The sequence below is a fragment of the Pituophis catenifer genome, unplaced genomic scaffold (genome assembly GCF_029215685.1).
Source record: "Pituophis catenifer annectens isolate HBS135680 unplaced genomic scaffold, rPitCat1.0.hap2 SCAF_7, whole genome shotgun sequence".
NCBI classification, from domain to species: Eukaryota; Metazoa; Chordata; class Lepidosauria; order Squamata; family Colubridae; genus Pituophis; species Pituophis catenifer.
This window is the reverse complement of record NW_027256887.1, coordinates 71119656-71137369: the sequence shown is the minus strand read 5'-3', so window position 1 is coordinate 71137369 and position 17714 is coordinate 71119656. Positions and strand designations below refer to the sequence as shown.

The window sequence follows — 17714 nt, the reverse complement described above, 5'->3', positions numbered from 1 at the left end:
GTGCTGAAGGCCCCGTGGCTTAAAAAAAACACACAATACATAAGCATTTGAATGTATCTCTTTATGACAATCACTGCTTGGATATCCCCCACCTGTCAACACCAACACTCAGCACTTGTCTGACAGTAATATATTGATGTTGCCAGATAGCCATGACTATTTATTCCCATCAACACTGACTCTTCCAATTGCCATATCTCTTTTCATTGTCAAACAACATCTTAAAAGCTACGGAGAAAGAGCTAATCACAATGCAGTGGGACCAAAGTGGTAAGTTGATTTTATGGGGAAAAGCTAGGGGTGAAATCCAGCAGGTTCTAACAAGTTCTGGAGAACCGGTAGTGGAAATTTTGAGTAGTTTGGCGAACCGGCAAATATTACCTCTGGCTGGCCCCTGAGTGGGTTGGGAATGGAGATTTTGCAATATCCTTCTCCCAGGAGTGGGGAGGGAATGGGGATTTTGCAGTATCCTTCCCCTGCCACGCCCACCAAGCCACGCCCACAGAACCGGTAGGGAAAACATTTTGGATTTCACCCCGATCCAAGCCCATACTTCACTATTACCAACTAAAAGTTTATATTTTGCTTTCAGATTACTTTGCTTTCCCCACAAAAAAAAATAATAACTCCAGAGTGCTTTCTCCAATGACCAATTGTGTCTTTGTTAAATATAAATTCTATTCTAAGATCAGTGACATTTGAGGAGATTCTCAGCTTCTTTCCGAAGAACTGGCTACACAGCTGTCATTGGTGTTACACTCATTATTGTGATACATTCAGCGTTCAGTCTCACATCTATGGCATACTGTTTGTATGCTCTCTCATCTTTCCCCAATATTGGACTGACTGCACAGCAATGTTTGATTGGTTTGTTTGGAACAGATTTCTCAGTGTCTATAAATGTCTGAGCTGTATTACGCATATGAAATATTTTCATCACCCAAAGCAAAGTCACCAAAATACGCTTTATATTTGGAAGAATCAAAAAGGCATTATGTAATACATAGAAGATGCAGTTACCGACTATCTATACAACGTGTCAAAATTGTATTTCCCATCTTAGCTGTTTCCCCACACACACACACACACACACACACACACACACACACTGAGCCATCTTAGGGATAGCCATGCTCTTTTGGGAAGATCTTGTAAAGTTTTTACACCAGGCACATCTGTGATATTTGGCTTTCCACTCACTGAACCCCTTCTTCCAAATAGCTTAGTCAAAACCTCATAGATATAAGTAGTCTTCAACATTTCGTTTAGTGACCGTTTGAACTTCCAAAGGCCCTGAAAAAGTGACTTAAAATTTATGTGATCTCCTTTTGCAAGCAAAGTCAATGGGGAAGCCAGACTCACTTAACAACCATGTCACCAGCTTAGAAACTGTGGTGATTCACTTAACAACAGTGGCAACGAAGGTTGTAAAATGGGCCACAATTCGCTTAACCAATGCCTCAACAAATGTTGGGCTCAATTGTGGTCATTAAGTTAAGGATTACCTGTACAAGATTGGCAAGATTTAACCTTTCTTGGAGGCAAGAATTAAGGAATAGTCAAACAGAAAATTTATTTCTGCAGCCTCTCTGTGTGTGTATTAGGAAAGGAGAGAAAAAAAATTGTATCTATCTGTCTGTGGCTTTTTTTTTCCCTCCACCTTTTCTCGGCAATGGGAATATTTGGCTGTTCACCTTCAAGACACAGCTCAAGATCCATTGGTTCCCATCTCAAGGAGCTTCATTTCCTACAATTCTTGAAGGTCACACATCTCGAAAAGCCTTTGGGTTGAAAACCAGTGCCCTATACTTGTACAGTATTAAATCCTATACCATGTTACACTGCTAACCTATCAAGAGTGTCTGGTGGCACAGCAGACTAAAGTGCTGTTAAGTAGCACCAGCTGCCTGCAATTACTGCAAGTTCAAATCTCACCAGGCTCAAGGTTGACTCAGCCTTCCATCCTTTCAAGATAGGTAAAATGAGGACCCAGAATGTGGGGGCAATAAGCTGACTGTATAAAAAAGAACGCCGCTTAGGGGGGGCCGAAAGCCCTACTAAGCAGCTATATACAAAAGTATGAAGGCTATTGCTTAACGCACTGTTAGCCACCCTGAGTCTCTGGAGAAGGGCGGCATATAAATAGAACCAATAAATAAATAAATAAATAAATAAATAAATAAATAAATAAATAAATAAATAAATAAATAAATAAATAGTTTTCAGTCCGGACATGTTCCAAGTGGAGATACTTGGAAATTCACCTGGGATTTTCTGTATGTAATGTATATGGCCTACGACTGAGCTATTGTCCTTCACACTATACAGCTGTTCTTATTGTATGTAGGAGACCATTCCAAACTCTGTGGCTGGTGTATATTGTCCAAATAAAACCTCTGAGGCATGGAATGGAACCAGTAGGAGCCAGCAAAATAAAATAAATAGCAGTGCCTTAAAACAATGGTCTAGTTTAACAAGAACAGCAAGAGCAATGAAGAAAATGTCTTATATGCAGTTTATAACTTCCAGTTTGCTTCACGACAGAAGAAAAATGTGTACACGAGTCAAACCTCGAAAGACATTTTAAACCCCCACTTTCCAATAAGGAATAGAAATCCCCTTCTCTCTTGAATTAGCTAGGCATTTTTGTACATCATCTTGATGGACTGATTGATGCCTCAAATATTACAGAATAGGAATTGTGTGTCCTTGGCCATCAGTGAGGCCTGGTGTGATTGGGACAGAATGTCTTTAACTTCCTCTCAAAAAGCACCCAGTCATCTGATCATTCTCAGATGAGGTTTCAAATCTCTAATGATTCTGTGAATCTATTGACTCTGTCTCACAGGCATCTGTACTGCCATATTGCTTTTCCATGTCTATGGACAAGATGGTGGCTGCTATTGCCCTCAAGACAGGAACTAACAGGGTTGCAGCCTAGCAAAACCCATGAAAAAGGCAAAAAAAAATACAGATTTAAGAAGCAGCATCAGCAGAAAGTCAGGAAACACAAAAGCTTCCATTTCGGATCAAGATTCTGAGTAAGAAAAGAACTCAAGGCAATGATATTTTCAGACAGGGAGGCCTCAAGGTGCAGGAAATGGATATCAAGAATGTAGCTGGGCTCCTTAATTTATCCAAGCTCTATCTTCTTGCAAAAAATGTAGTTTTAAAGCCTCCAGCTGAAATTCCTCTATATCAGTGGCTCCCAACCTTTTGGGCACCAGGGACCAGTTCTGTGGAAAGTTTTTTTTCCACAGACTGGAGGGTTTTGTGTGCTGCCTGCATCCCATGGATGGAGCCTCTCTTGTTTGCCAGGCCTGGTTTCTGGCATGCCACAGTCCAGTGCTGGTCCATGGACCGGGGATTAGGGATTGGGAACCTCTGCTTTATACAATCACGAGTATACTGCCTCACTTATGAATTTGCTTGATGGAATGTAAGGCTAGCAAGGATGTTAAGTGAATCACTGCAGCTGTTAAATTAGTAACACTATTGTTAAGTGAATCTGGCTTCCCCATTGACTTTGCTTATCAGAAGACGCAAAAGATGATCACATGACCCCGGGACACTGCAACTGTCATAAATTTGAATCCGTTGTCAAGCGTCTGAATTTGTATCATGTGACCGTGGGGATGCTGCTATGGTTGTGAGTATGAAAAACAGTCATAAGTCACTTTTTCCAGTGTTGTTAACTTCAACTGGTCACTAAATGAAGTCTTGTAAGTCAGGGATTTGAAACCCAGGGTTTCCTCAGAACCGTACCACCGATCTTTCATGCTTTGTATGCATTAGACTGCTACTTGAAGTACATCAGCGCGCCATTTCAGCAAGAGCAGCCCTGTGATAGCAGACTTTAAACCATATAGATCAAGGGTGTCAAACTTGATTTCATTGATTTATTTTATTTGTTTTATTTATTTGTTTTAATTTGTATACCGCCCTTCTCCAGCAGGACTCAGGGCAGTGAACAGCCAGAATAAAACAGAACATACAAAATTTAAAAACAGTTTCAAAAATAATTAAATATTTTTGGCCACAATTTAAAACAACCCAATTAAAATCAATTCAATTTAACCGCATGGCTGCATCAGGGTTGTGTTTGACCTCGGGGGAGGGGGGCAGGATGGGTGTCGCCAGGGTGGGCGTGGCCAGCTTGACGTCACTTGGGTCGGGGGCATCTGTAGTGGCCCAAGCATTCTGCCAGCAAAAACGGGCTCCAGAGTTCTATTGTCAGCTGCAATGTCCTCCTGCAACCCTCTGCCAATGGAAATGGAGGTCAGGGGGATGCGTGCGTCCCACCCAGCTCCGTTTTCACTGGCAGAAGATGGCAGGAGGCCATTGCAGCTGAAAATGGAGCCTGGGCCCTCCCGAGCTCCATCTTTGCTGGCAGGCCATTCCTTTGCTGTTTCTAGGGTGGTCCCACAGGTCAGATCTAAGCACCCTGTAGGCCGAATCTGGCCCCTGGGCCTTGAGTTTGACACTCCTGATATAGATGATCATTTTCTTTGTGAAACACATTTTCTTCATGTACCAGCAATGGCTCTTTAGAATTGCTTTTCACAAGCACAAACCTCAGATTACATGTTACTCACTCAAACCTGAAGAGGTTTGCAGTGAAGTGCAAAATTGCTGGATTCAGATAGGTGAGCTCTTCTCAACAGGTGGTATGAATGTCTGGGGCAAGTTGGGACTTATTTGAAATCAAGAGCAGAATGGGATAGGTAGAATTCACATAGAATATGTGCACAACAGCTGAAACAATCGGAAAGCCGACTCTAGGCACAGCCATGAAACTCCTCGCAGCAGTTATTTGACCACACACTGGGAGGCTCTTCTGGTTTCCTTTACAGAAGCTGCTGGGAGGCCATCAACAAAGGAAGGAAGATGAATTCGTGTGGGCTGAGCAATCATTCATAGTGCAAAATAATTCATCTTAATTTGTTAATAATGCAACATATGCAGTCTCAGTTTGAATAGAATATTCTTCTCCAGGTTGAACAGTGGAATTCTTGGTGCTCTCTGTGCTTGGCTGTTTGCTTGCAGATGTTTCATTGCCCAGATAGGTAACATCATCAGCATGATGTTGATGTTAACCTCTGCAAGCAAACAAACAAGCTGAGAGAGCACCAAGAATTCCACAATCTTAGTTTCCCTCCCCCCACAACTTTAGAATCAAAGGTAATCCCATATACTGTAGTAACTTTCAAGATATTGTAACCTGTTTTACGGATGTAAATTAGATGCAGCCTTGCTATACAAGACGTAGTTAAGGAAGATATCGTCAGCATGATTTCCTGGCCTTTGGGGGAACTCAAATCATTCTCTGTCTGTGGTTAAGTATTAAGGTAAAGGTTCCCCTCACACATATGTGCTAGTCGTTCCCGACTCTAGGGGGCGGTGCTCACCTCCATTTCAAAGCCGAAGAGCCAGCGCTGTCCAAAGATGTCTCCGTGGTCATGTGGCCAGCATGACTAAACACTAAAGGCGCAGAGAACGCTGTTACCTTCCCACCAAAGATGGTCCCTATTTTTCTACTTGCATTTTTTACGTGCTTTCGAACTGCTAGGTTGGCAGAAGCTGGGACAAGTAACGGGAGCTCGCCCCATTATACAGCACTAGGGATTCAAACCGCTGAACTGCCAACCTTTTGATTGACAAGCTCAGTGTCTTAGCCACTGAGCCACCGCATCCCTAGTTAAGTATTAGGTATATATTAATATAGACCTTTGATCACCAGAATTTTTCTAATATTGATGATCAGCTTTAGCATTGTCTGAATTCTAACATTTGTAATCAGGTAGATGGCAACCAGGGAAGAAACTTTCTTGATTCTGGCACATCGTTTATAAAATGTCTTCTAAGTTATCTTCTACTATTTTAGCATAGAAGATCTTTTGGTGTAAAGTTCACTGTGGGGCACTTTACTCTGCTGAATTGTACAGAATTTTGTAAAGGTTGTCCCTATTGTTTTATGATGTTAGTTCTGGTTTACTGTGTTTTATATTTTAATGTAAGCTGCCCTGGGCTATGCTGAAGGGAGGCATAGAATTCTTTAGACAATAAATATTTGTAGAAAATCAGTTTCAGGACAAAGAACATTCTTTATTCATGCCTAAATTGTCAGAACAGGAAATAATTTGGAGGTTAGTATGGTATAATCTAGACATTTTATTGGTCTTTTGCCCATGGCTAATTATTGCAGTGAATTAAAAAAGAATGTAGCACATGAAGTTAAACAGTAAAGATATATAAAGAATTTGCAAAAATAGTACTCAGAGGTTGCAATCTTAACAATATTTATGGTATATAGAGGTTTATCCCAGTGAATTTAAAAATTGTTTCTTCCGAGTCAAGATTTTATCAGTGAAAGTATGCCTCATTCAACCACATCATGTTCTTGGAGTTGTTAGCTATATTACAAATAAGGAGAACATCTGATGAATAAAGTCCAAGAAGAAACTCTGCATAGGGTTATAAATATTTTGTCTGCAGTTGTGGCAAAAATGCCCACTTTAACTGAGGAACCAAAAGGTTTGGAGATGTAAGTTATACAATAACATTTACAACTGGAACGTATTGCCTGATAGTACTATGGATTACCTTATTATGCCAATGCCAAGACCTCTACATCCATGTCTATTAATGGAATTCTAACCTGCCTAATTACAGGTGATAACACTATCTACCATAAACAATGGCACTTATTGTGTCTCTAAACCGCCTCCCTTCACGTCAAAGAAAAGACAACCATCTAGTTTGTTCTTTCTCTCTCTCTCTCTCTCTCTCTCTCTCTCTCTCCCTCCCTCCCTCCCTCCCTCCCTCTCTCTCTGTCTGCGGATTCATCAGATGGCTTTCATTTATATGTGCCCTTGAATTTCTATGACTTCTCTCATGCTTAGGTCATGTACAGGCTATCATACATGACAACCTTCCGCATTAGATACCAAAGACAGACCCCAAAGAAGGTTGCAAAAACTGTCAGACTGAAGAGATGGCATGGCACATATTTAGGGTGTCAAGAACTGCAGCTCCAAGCAACATCATAAGAAAGAGCAATCAGACTGTTCAGTCGTGAAGATCAAAAATATGAAAAGAACTTCAAATTAGCTGATATGATTTGACAACACAAGAAATATATCTCTCAAAAGATATCCAGGGGGTAATACTCTGAATATCTATTCGGAGCAAAAGTCCCTGAATTCTCCAGCATGGAGGAACAAGCTGAATGTGTCAGAGATCACTGGAACAAGTTATCTATTTTAAACTGTTCAAACTCCTGCAATTATAAACACAGGTATATGGATAGATATATCCATAAAACCACCAGGAGTCAAGCTTGACTTAAAGGAGACTTTATGTTTTACTTCTGGACACAATTTAAGATGTAGTCAGACAAACTAATGTCTGATCTAAGTGTACTATACAAAATTATCTGCTACAACGTCCTACCTCTCAATGGCTACTTCAGCTTCAACCGCAACAATCCACGAGCACACAATAGATACAAAGTCAAGGTAAACCGCTCCAAACTCGATTGCAGAAAATACAACTTCAGCAACAGAGTGATCAATGCCTGGAATGCATTACCTGACTCTGTTGTTGCATCCCCAAACCCCCATATCCTTAGACTGTCTACTGTTGACCTCACCCCATTCCTAAGAGGTCTGTAAGGGGCGTGCATAAGCGGACCAACGTGCCTACCGTCCCTGTTCTACTGTCCCCATTCATTTATTTCCTGTGTTCATATTCATGTTTATACTTATACCTGTTATCTTGTACATGTTTGACAAACTAAATAAATAAAAATAAATGAATAAAAACTGGAACAGACTAGGGGCAACAAGGATGATCAGGGACTAGAAGCGAAGTCTTATTATAAGAATCTGGAAATCCTTGAGAAGTTTGAGTGTGACTTTGATGAACCCTTCAAAAACATGAAAAGATGCCACAGAAAAGGTCAACCCCTTCTCTGTCATTTGAAAGGTCAGAACATAAAATAATGGGTTTGATTTACAGATAGGTGTTAGGGGCAACCTCTGAACAATAATATCACTTCAATATTGGAATGAATTCCCCAGAGAAGTGATAGGCTTCTCTTCATTGTTATGTGTTCAAGTGAAATATAAAAAGCAAAAAACACCCCCATTTTGACCCTATCCATATACCTCACTTTCTCTTTCTACTCCCCTTAAGCTTCCCATAGTCCACCATCTGCTTCATTCTCTTGATTATCAAAGCAGTATTTATCTGCGCATTTCAAATTGTGAAGTGTTTCAGTCTCTCATTCTGATTCCTCTCATCTCTTCCAGTCTGGCCACTCTTATAATACAGTCAGGGCCGGATTTTCCTATAGGCTAACTAGGCTTCAGCCTAGGGCCTCAAGATCAAGAGGGGCCTACATTCAAATTGTTAGCAAAATTAAAATTACACTTTCACTACAGGTGAAAGGGCCTCATAAGTGGAATAGCCTAGGGCCTCTTTTCATCTAAATCCGGCCCTGAATACAGTATATCTGTTGTAAATTAAACAGAGATGTCTATAGAGAATCTCAATCATCCAGGTCACGGTTGTCTTTGAGGTGCTTTTCAAAAGGCAACTGGAACTTCCTTTGTTTTTCCTTGAAAGGAAAAACAAAGGAAGTTCCAGTTGCCTTTTGAAAAGCACCTTTGGGACAAGAGTCAGTTTGGTCTCATGGTTAAGGCATCAGGCTAGAAATTGGGAAATTGGGAGTTCTAATACTGCCTTAGGTAAGAAGTCATTTGGGTAACCTTGGGCCAGTCACACTCTCTCAGCCCTAGGAAGCTGTCATCCTTACCAGGTAGACCAGACAAGAAACACAACTAATTCCAGATAATTCTGTTTGGTTTGTTTGTTTGTTTGTTTGTCATATAGCATATTGCCCCCAACAATCTGGGTCCTCATTTTACCCACCTCGGAAGGATGGAAGGCTGAGTCAACCTTGAGCCCGTGAGATTTGATCTGCTGATCTGCTGAACTAGCAGTCAACTGAAGTAGCTGCAGTACTGCATTCTAACCACTGCGCCACCTCAGCTCTATTTATTTATTTATTTTATTAACCGAGTACGTATTAGATAATATATATAAGTATAAGCATGAATTGAATACATAAAATGAATACAATTAAAGGGAACATTAGGACAGGGATGGTAGGCACACTGGTGCTCTTATGCATGCCCCTTACAGACCTCTTAGGAAAGGGGTGAGATCAACAGTAGCCAGTCTAAGGTTAAAATTTTGGGGGTTTGGGGATGAAACCACAGAGTCAGCTAGTGCATTCCAGGCATTGACCACTCTGTTGCTGAAGTCATATTTTCAGCAATCGAGTTTGGAGCGGTTCACTTTAAATTTGTATCTATTGTGTGCTTGTGTATTGTTGTGGTTGAAGCTGAAGTAGTCATTGACAGGTAGGACATTGTAGTAGATGATTTTATGAGCTATGCTTCAATATTGGAATGAATTCCCCAGAGAAGTGATAGGCTTCTCTTCATTGTTATGTGTTCAAGTGAAATATAAAAAGCAAAAAACACCCCCATTTTGACCCTATCCATATACCTCACTTTCTCTTTCTACTCCCCTTAAGCTTCCCATAGTCCACCATCTGCTTCATTCTCTTGATTATCAAAATTTATCTAAATTTTCCAAGCCCAAAATTTCAAGTCTGGTGGCATAAGGTTGTAAAACTACATTAATAGAATCTTGCAAGTCTGAAAGTACAGTTCTCCTGCCATCTCCTTCATAGCCCAAAAAGCCTAGAGAGAGTTCCTTTCGAGGCTCTTGCCCTTCCCGCTATCCAGCTACCACACTAAGCTCTCACTGATCTGACCATTCCCTAGGCAGCACCTCTTCACCCTGTTTCTCAAGGTCTTCCCCACATACCATGACAAAGGCAATGGCAAATACTTCTGAAGTCTTGTCAAGAAAACTGCAGAGATTTGTCCAGGCAGTTGCCAGGAATCTTAAAAGCAAGAAGAAGAATTAAACAGATATGGTGAAAAATGCATCCTTGTCTCGCTCATGAGCTATATGGTTGTTCTAAATTCATTACTTAACAATAGTTGTTTTAATTCATTGTAAAAGCACCTTGGAAGAATAATCAGGGCATTTGACCCGCCCATTAGCCTTAATGTAGACAAGACTTGCTTTAGAGCTAAGTAGGACATGAGAATATCTGTTGGATCATTTGGGATTCAATAATGACTTCTTAAAGAATTGTCTTCTTTTTGCCTCTTTTAAGATGTTAGGCCAAGAACTTGGCTAAAGCTTCCCATTACATGATATGCAGGGATGGGTTCTACTTACCTTTACTACCAGTTCGCAACAGAGTGCACGCACTTCTGCGCATGCGCCGATCATCCATTATGACATCTGGATGGGTGGGCGGAGCCTCCTGCCACTTTTACTACTGGACAGAACCAGGAGCAACCCACCACTGATGATATGGCAAAGTCTAAACTGAATATTTATTATGACATCTGAATAGAAGTGGGTTATTTTTTTAACAATACATTGCATCTAACATAAAGCCAGGGCCTACTTATATCCTCCTGAATTTAATTCTACACCTTTTCTTCCCATACTTCCCACACAATAATGGAATATTTGCCTTATGTTTTCCACAGTCAGTTCTGTGACAATTGCCTGTTTACATTATTGTCATTCCTGCATGGGAAACTGTAGCTAACAATTCCCCTCTCTCAGAGATATTATTCACCTTCTAAATCTATTTACTCTGTCCAGCTCAAGTATAAAAGATTGGCAAGGATCAAATATAACGGTTATCAGCCAAACCCTGCTGGTACTTGTTATCCCATTAAGAACTCATACTAAATTCAAATAACTAGCTTAGATTGAAATGGAGCACATATAAAGTTAATAATGATTTCAAATTCAAAGCAAAATGGGTAAGTTTTTTTTATATCTTGTTACAGCAGTCATTTCAAGACTACAGTAGATGTAATAACTATTTGCAATGGAGAAAAGTGTTTATGAATTGGCATGTATGAGAAGTTACTACCTGCTGTCTCTCAAAACTGCTGGGAAAGTAATATAGTATGTTAAATATCCTATTCTGATTATCCTACCACAGTAAACAAACACAAAATATTAGAATTTTCCCCCAATTAGGAAAATTTAGTGGCACTATTAATTTTCTTCCCCTTTCCTATAGTTGCAGTAGTTTTACACAAAATGACATAAATTAGGTTCTACTGATTTACAGAACAAAACTACTGCTCTATCTGTTTGGTTTTTCAAAATGAAACTAATTATAGCAAGTTAAGCAAAAACATTTCCCCCCCCCAGCTTTCTAAACTAAAACAGTATATTTTCATAGTTGGGTTCCTTTAGTATCCTTTGGGCATCTGTGGTACCTAATCTAAGTGTGGTTTGCTTTTTTTTATTGGCTCCTTGAAATTTATTAAATGGAACCAAGGGATGACATGCTGAGATAGTGAAACTGAAACTACAGAGGAAAGTGAAAGTGGAATGAAACTATGCATATTGGGATAGTGGAAAAATTAGCATCCCTGAACATATACTTCACAAAGAATTTTCCCCATTTCCATAAATTATGGATTTCCTACAATTACATTCTTCAACCACACAAGGTGAGAGATCATTAAACCCACCTGATATCCATGCAGGAGGTTTTAAAGAAGTCCAGTATCAAGTTATGTAAGAAAATAGATTACTTGTCCCTAAATTCATTTTAGGCTTGGTTCAACATATAATAAATAGTGTAACTGAGTATGAATCTTGTCAATAGCTTCTCCATTAAAGCCATAAAAATGTTGAATTTAAATCTAGCTTCTACGCAATATATTTCTCCTCATATAAAAACCCATTAAATAGGCACAGTGGTCTTGGGCAATCTACTATTTTTCAACTTCCATTTCTTAACAATTAATATTAAATTATCCAATGGGAGAATACTGTAGTTCAGGGTTGAACTGGAATCTTTAGTGATCTCTAAGCTTGCAGACAGATGACGAAAGTATTACCTAGTATTGTAATGAAATGTCTGCAAGCATATACAACCAGGCTCAGAGAGCACCAAGGATTCCCCATTAAGTTATCCAGATCTGATTCAGCAACTATAATCCAATATAAACAACAAAGCACTCACCAAATTAAACATAGTATGTAACTGGTAAGCAGCAACTCCAAGGGAAAAAGAGATTCATAAAACTGGCTTTAGCTATTCATCATTTCAAGCCTTTCCAGTTCAGTATCTAAATTTTCCTTGTTTCACACTAACTCTATGATGTTTAATCATGGTTTATTATTCCATCTGAATGGCCATGCCCTTTTTACAACTTGGGTTTTGCTAATGGGCAATTGAGCCACGTAAATGTTGGTTTACATGAAGCTACCTAAGAAATATATTATTGAGTTGAAATTCTCATTTTCCCCATTGATGTGGATTGCAAAGATTCTGTCAATATTTAAGCATGGTTTAAAACAGGGGTGTCAAACTCAAGGCCCAGGAACCAGATCCGGCCCATGGGGTGCTTAGATCTGGCCCACAGGGCCTCTCTGGAAACAGCGAAGTGCTTAGATCTGGCCCACAGTGTGTCTACCAGTGAAAACAGAGCTCAGAAGGGCTGCTTGCGGCCCTCCCGAGCTCCATTTTTGCTGGTAGAAAGTTGCAGGAGACCATCGCAGCCAAAAATGGAGCTCGGGAGCCTGTTTTTGCTGGCAGAGTGCTTGGGCTACCACAGGCACCTCCGACACAAGTGATGTTGAACTGGCCATGCCACACCCACCCCAGCCCCCCAAGGTCAAACACAACCCTGATGTGGCCCTCAATGAAATTGAGTTTGACACCTCTGGTTTAAAAGCATCAGACTACTGTTACCTATATTATTTACTTTGTCAAAGAAGAAATTAACCCAAGATAAATCCCCAGAGCTCCTTTTGGTGCTACTGTAATAAACTCAGGGTCTGACCTGGAAGAATCCTTGATTTCCCTGCTGAGCCAGCCAGCCATGGTGCCAACTGTGACAACAGCTTTTGATTATGGACAGTCGCCCATTACAAAATGGAACAGAGCCAAGAATACATTTCATGAAGTCACCAAACAGCTGCTAGTCCATCACACCGCCTGGCTATTAAACCTCAAGGTTGTATCTGAACTCCTAATGAAGAGGCAACATGCTTTTGACTGGATTGCTTTTTTTGGTAAAGATGTTTAATCTCCTGCATCAAACTTTGAAATCTTCATCTATAATAAATGGAACCAATTATATATCCACACAAGGGAGCTTGAAATCTATACTGAAGAAGAAACAAAAATTAAAAACAAAAAGAGTGGTGTAACTGCTTAAGGTTTCTATAACAGAACCCCTCCAAAGTGATCCTTTTAATACATTTGACTAGAGAGTATTTTTCTGTAGCACAGCAATAAAAATTAAAATGTAGCAACGAATCATTCAGAAGCAATCTGTCTGCAACTTTCATCCAGATAATTCATCCAGCATAATTAAGAATCATCTATACTTTGCCTGTTCTAAAAAAGAAAAAGGAAATAATACAGACAAATATGCTGACTATCATTTTTAGCCAAATACTTTATAGGGCGGGGGGGGGGAGGAAAGAATTAATACATGGCTGCTTTTGATCAAGAGAGAATGGCTCTTTGGGAGAGGGATGAAATTAGAGTTTCCTTAATGCATTATTATTATTTTTTCCAATGGAAATTCAGGGTCCATTTTTAAATAACCTGTAACCACTAAACTCACTCTCTTCCATTTCTCCTTTTTTATTATTTTTAAAATAATAAAAATCTTAAGTTATGAATGAATCTTAAGTTAGAAACAATCTAGCCTTCTGATCGGTGATGTTGGATTCTGTGAATTTTCTGCTCTACTTTGGCTTTTAAAACAGCTCATTTTACCCACAGTACTGGGTAACCTGATAAAACTGACATGGCATTCACAGCACTTCTCATTTCTGCATTCTGTAAAACAGAACTCTCTCACCTATGATTGTTAAACCTATGGGATAATCTGGTAAATGGGTTTTAGGCAGGATAACCTTCTTGGAGCAGACCAATTCCTATAACTCATCACCCTGCACAGGAAATGGCTTTCACTTCCTATAATGTCTACCCAGCTTTTTCCATCTTGGCTATGCATGACAGGAACTGATCCAAACCTTCTGAAGGGCACCAAGTTGGGAGAAGTCGCTTTTCTATGGCTTCACCATAGCTATTTATTTCGAATTAATTGGCCAACTGCATTCAATAGGAGTTTACTTCCAAGGCAACACATTTAAGAGCATCCCATGATTCTACTGCTTTGTAGGAAGTAGCTCAACCAAGTAAGTTTTAAAAGGAAGCTCCTACCTTTAGCAATGAGTTCCTCCACTTCTTGGTCAAATCCCAGCCGATGGCACTTCCTCCAAAGTCCCATGTTGGTAGAATTATATTGCCTGTTGCACTCATCAACGGCACTCATGGCAAAGAGTTGCCTCTTGTTTCTTGCCAGGAGAAGTTTCCCTTCCCAATGGTCCAGCTTTGACCTACTGGCCCGGAGGGGCAGATTATTGTTAGAGTTATAAATGAAGCCAGGGTCATTCCTCCGCGTGGTGAAGGTTTTGCATCGTTCCCGATGTTTCCTGGCATCCGTTTCATACCAGTGGTCAGAGCAGATGGCCACGGCTAGCATGCCCAGAGCACACAAAGCTAAAGAAAGGCCAGCATAAAGTAGCAATCTTCCAGCAGCCATACCTTAGCTTCACAGAAACACCATGGGCATCTTCACATACAGAGAAAGCCCAGCTCCAGGGTGGGTATCAGAGGACACCAATTGCTATCAGCAATTACACGGAAGCGAAGGCAAAGTCATCAGTCACAGATTGGAGGGGATGGAGGGGAGAAGGGGAGACTTCGGTCCAGAAATAAACAACCTTGGACAGTTCATTCACTCCTGGAGTAAGAGGGTTGTCAAGGGTGGGGCGAAGAAAAGGCTCCACTTCAAATCAACAAGGTGCCCAACAAGGCAAGGGTAAGTGATAAAAGAAGTGTGCCCTCTCCGTGGCTGGGCATTGGGATCAGTCCATTTGTGCGAATCCTTCAAAAAAAAATTTCCACCTTTGGAACCACCAGATCAGCAACGGATCTCTCCTTCTTGTTCAAGCGTTTAAGGAGACTCGGTTTCCAGGAGCACAAGGTCTTGGAAATCAAGGTCCAACCAGCAAATGAAAGAAAGGCCTTTAAAAAACCCTCCAGGCAGGCAACGGTTTAGCTCCAGTCCTTGGAAGAGGATGCGGTGGAAAAGGTGATCGTCTGTTCCCACCCCTTTCTTTCTTTCTCTCTCTCTCTCTCTCTCTCTCTCCCTCTCTCTTTCTCTTTTCGATCCGAAATATTATTTTTTTTGCAAGAATCCCCGATAATGGTTGGTAAATGGTGGCTCGCTTGCCAGGATGCCCGGAGGAAGCAAGGGGGGGGGGGGGAGCCGCCAAGGGTCGCCCGCAATGAGAGGCTCAAGAACACACCCACACCGAGACCCCCCTTCCTACCTCCTCCTGCCCCCGCGACCCTAACGCGGGGATCCACTCGGTCCGCAGGCTTCTCGCCCGCCGAGCCCCGAGCCTTTGGAGCAACGCAGGGACATCTTGGTTGCCTTCCCCGAGTCCCTGCCGCCGCCGCCGCCGCCACTCTCCCTGGACCAGTTCAAGGCGCCCCGGAGGCTTGACTTCGCCTCTTCGCCAGGGAGGAAGGCGACGCCAGGGAAGAGTAGCCGCCGGATGACAGGTGATGATGGGGTTGGCTTCTCAGGGCGTCGGGAGCCGGAAAGACGCAGCCCCGCTTTCCACAGCCTCCCCAAGAGGAGCAGGCGGCTGAGGGGGGGGGCGATCAGCAGCCCACCCGGGCGGGCTGGGGGTTGAGCTGCTTGGAGAGCGCCGCTTCCTTCTGCCAGACCCAACCCCGGAATCTTTTGTGTTCGGTGCGCGCCTGCTTCCCCTCCTCTTCCCCCTCCTCCTCCTCCTCCTCCTCCTCCTCCTCTTCCTCTTCCTCCTCCTCCTCCTCCTCCTCTCCGGCAAAATCGCCCTCCCGGCCCCCTCCTTGAGGAGGAGGATGATGATGATGAGGGTTTAATATCTCTAGGCATGCATACACACACACACAACACACACACACACACACACACACACACACACACACACACTCAGGCAAACCCGCCGCGCCTGCAGCTTTCTGCGGAGCCCGAGCTCGCCAAGGCTAGTAGGAGCTACGATTGGCCGAGCGACGTCGTGTATCTACACACAGACATACACACACACACACACACTCAAGGGGCATGTTTGTTCTCCGGCGGTACCCAAAGCGGGGCTTTTTCACGCGCTCAAAAGGAAAGGAGGCGGAGAAGCCCCCCCACCGCCCTCCCCGAGCATCCGCCGAGCATCCCGGAGGAAGATGGAGAAGAAGAGACGCCTGGCCGGGGAACGCGGTTTCGGGGGCTTCCTCCCGCCCCACCACCACCACCACCACCACCACTCCCGGGCCGAAGCTCCGCAGCGCTGCCCTTTCCCCGAGGCCTGAGCGAGCCTTTAGGCGCTGCAGGCGAGGAGACGCGCTCCGATCGGTTGCTGGGCTGGAGCTTTTCCCCCAGGCATCCTTTTATTTATTTATTTTTTTCTCCGCACCCCTTTCCCCCGCGGGTTTCTAAGAGTGGGGAGGGGGGAGCTCTCTCACTCGCGTCGCCCGGAGAGCGGAGGCGGCTGGAGGCAGCCTGGCCGCCTCGGGAAAGGCATGGCGAGGGGTTGTGGGGGGGGGGGGGGGACGCGCGGTTTTAAAAAACTGGGCTTTAATCGGGCGAAGGCAAAGGGAAGGCCGGGTCTGGGCTGCCCACCTGGGAAGCTTGGTCTCCTCCCAAACGCGCCTCCCGCAGCCTTGGCTGGGAACCGACCCAGCCGGAGAATACCGACTATCGAGCTCAAACCTAGTGATGTCACCTATCAAACGTGAGCCTCATTTCTTATTTCGCTCGCCTCCTTAAAGCCACACTCCGCCCGTCTTCCAGCTGCCCCTTCCTGCCGAGAGAGCAGGAAAAGTGGCCTTCAAAAAAAGGCTCATTGGAAGCTGGGCTTCCTCCAAAGGCATTGTAGAAAACATACTGTGTGGATGTTATCTGTGTAGGTATGGACATATTTCCCCACCACCACCACCACCATCTCCTGCTTGTATACCTGCAGGCTGGCTTGGAAATTTATTTATTGGTTCGATTTATTGGTTCGATTTATATGCCACCCTTTCTCCGGAGACTCAGGGCGGCTTACAATGCGTTAAGCAACAGTCTTCATACTTTTGTATATACCTGCTTAGTAGGGCTTTTGCCCCCCCCCCAAGCGGTGTTCTTTTTTATATAAAGTCACCTTATTGCCCCCACAATCCAGGTCCTCATTTTACCTACCTCAGAAGGATGGAAAGGCTGAGTCAACCTTGAGCCTAGTGAGATTTGAACTCACAGTAATTGCAGGCAGCTGGCAGCTAAGTGCTACTTAACAGCACTTTAGTCTGCTGCACCACCAAGGCTCCTGAAATGTATGACTTGGGGTTATGAGATGTGGGAAGATTCACTGTAAAGCAGAAAATTACTGTATGCCCCGCCACTTGATGATGATCTGTGACCTATGGCGTGCCCTGTTTATATGTACCCTTGTGAGCTTATGCACTGGAGACAAATTCC

The 17714-nt window shown here is 42.8% G+C and overlaps 1 protein-coding gene across 1 annotated transcript in view; it reads right to left on the bottom strand.

The window, feature by feature from the left end:
• TMEM178B (transmembrane protein 178B) overlaps positions 1 to 14750 on the bottom strand; it is a 368543-nt gene extending 353793 nt beyond the window's left edge. Inside the window, exon 1 of the mRNA XM_070947569.1 lies at positions 14369 to 14750. Coding sequence (XP_070803670.1) covers positions 14369 to 14750 — 382 coding nt within the window. The remainder of the gene's footprint in view (positions 1 to 14368) is intronic.
• Between the last annotated feature and the right edge of the window lie 2964 nt (positions 14751 to 17714).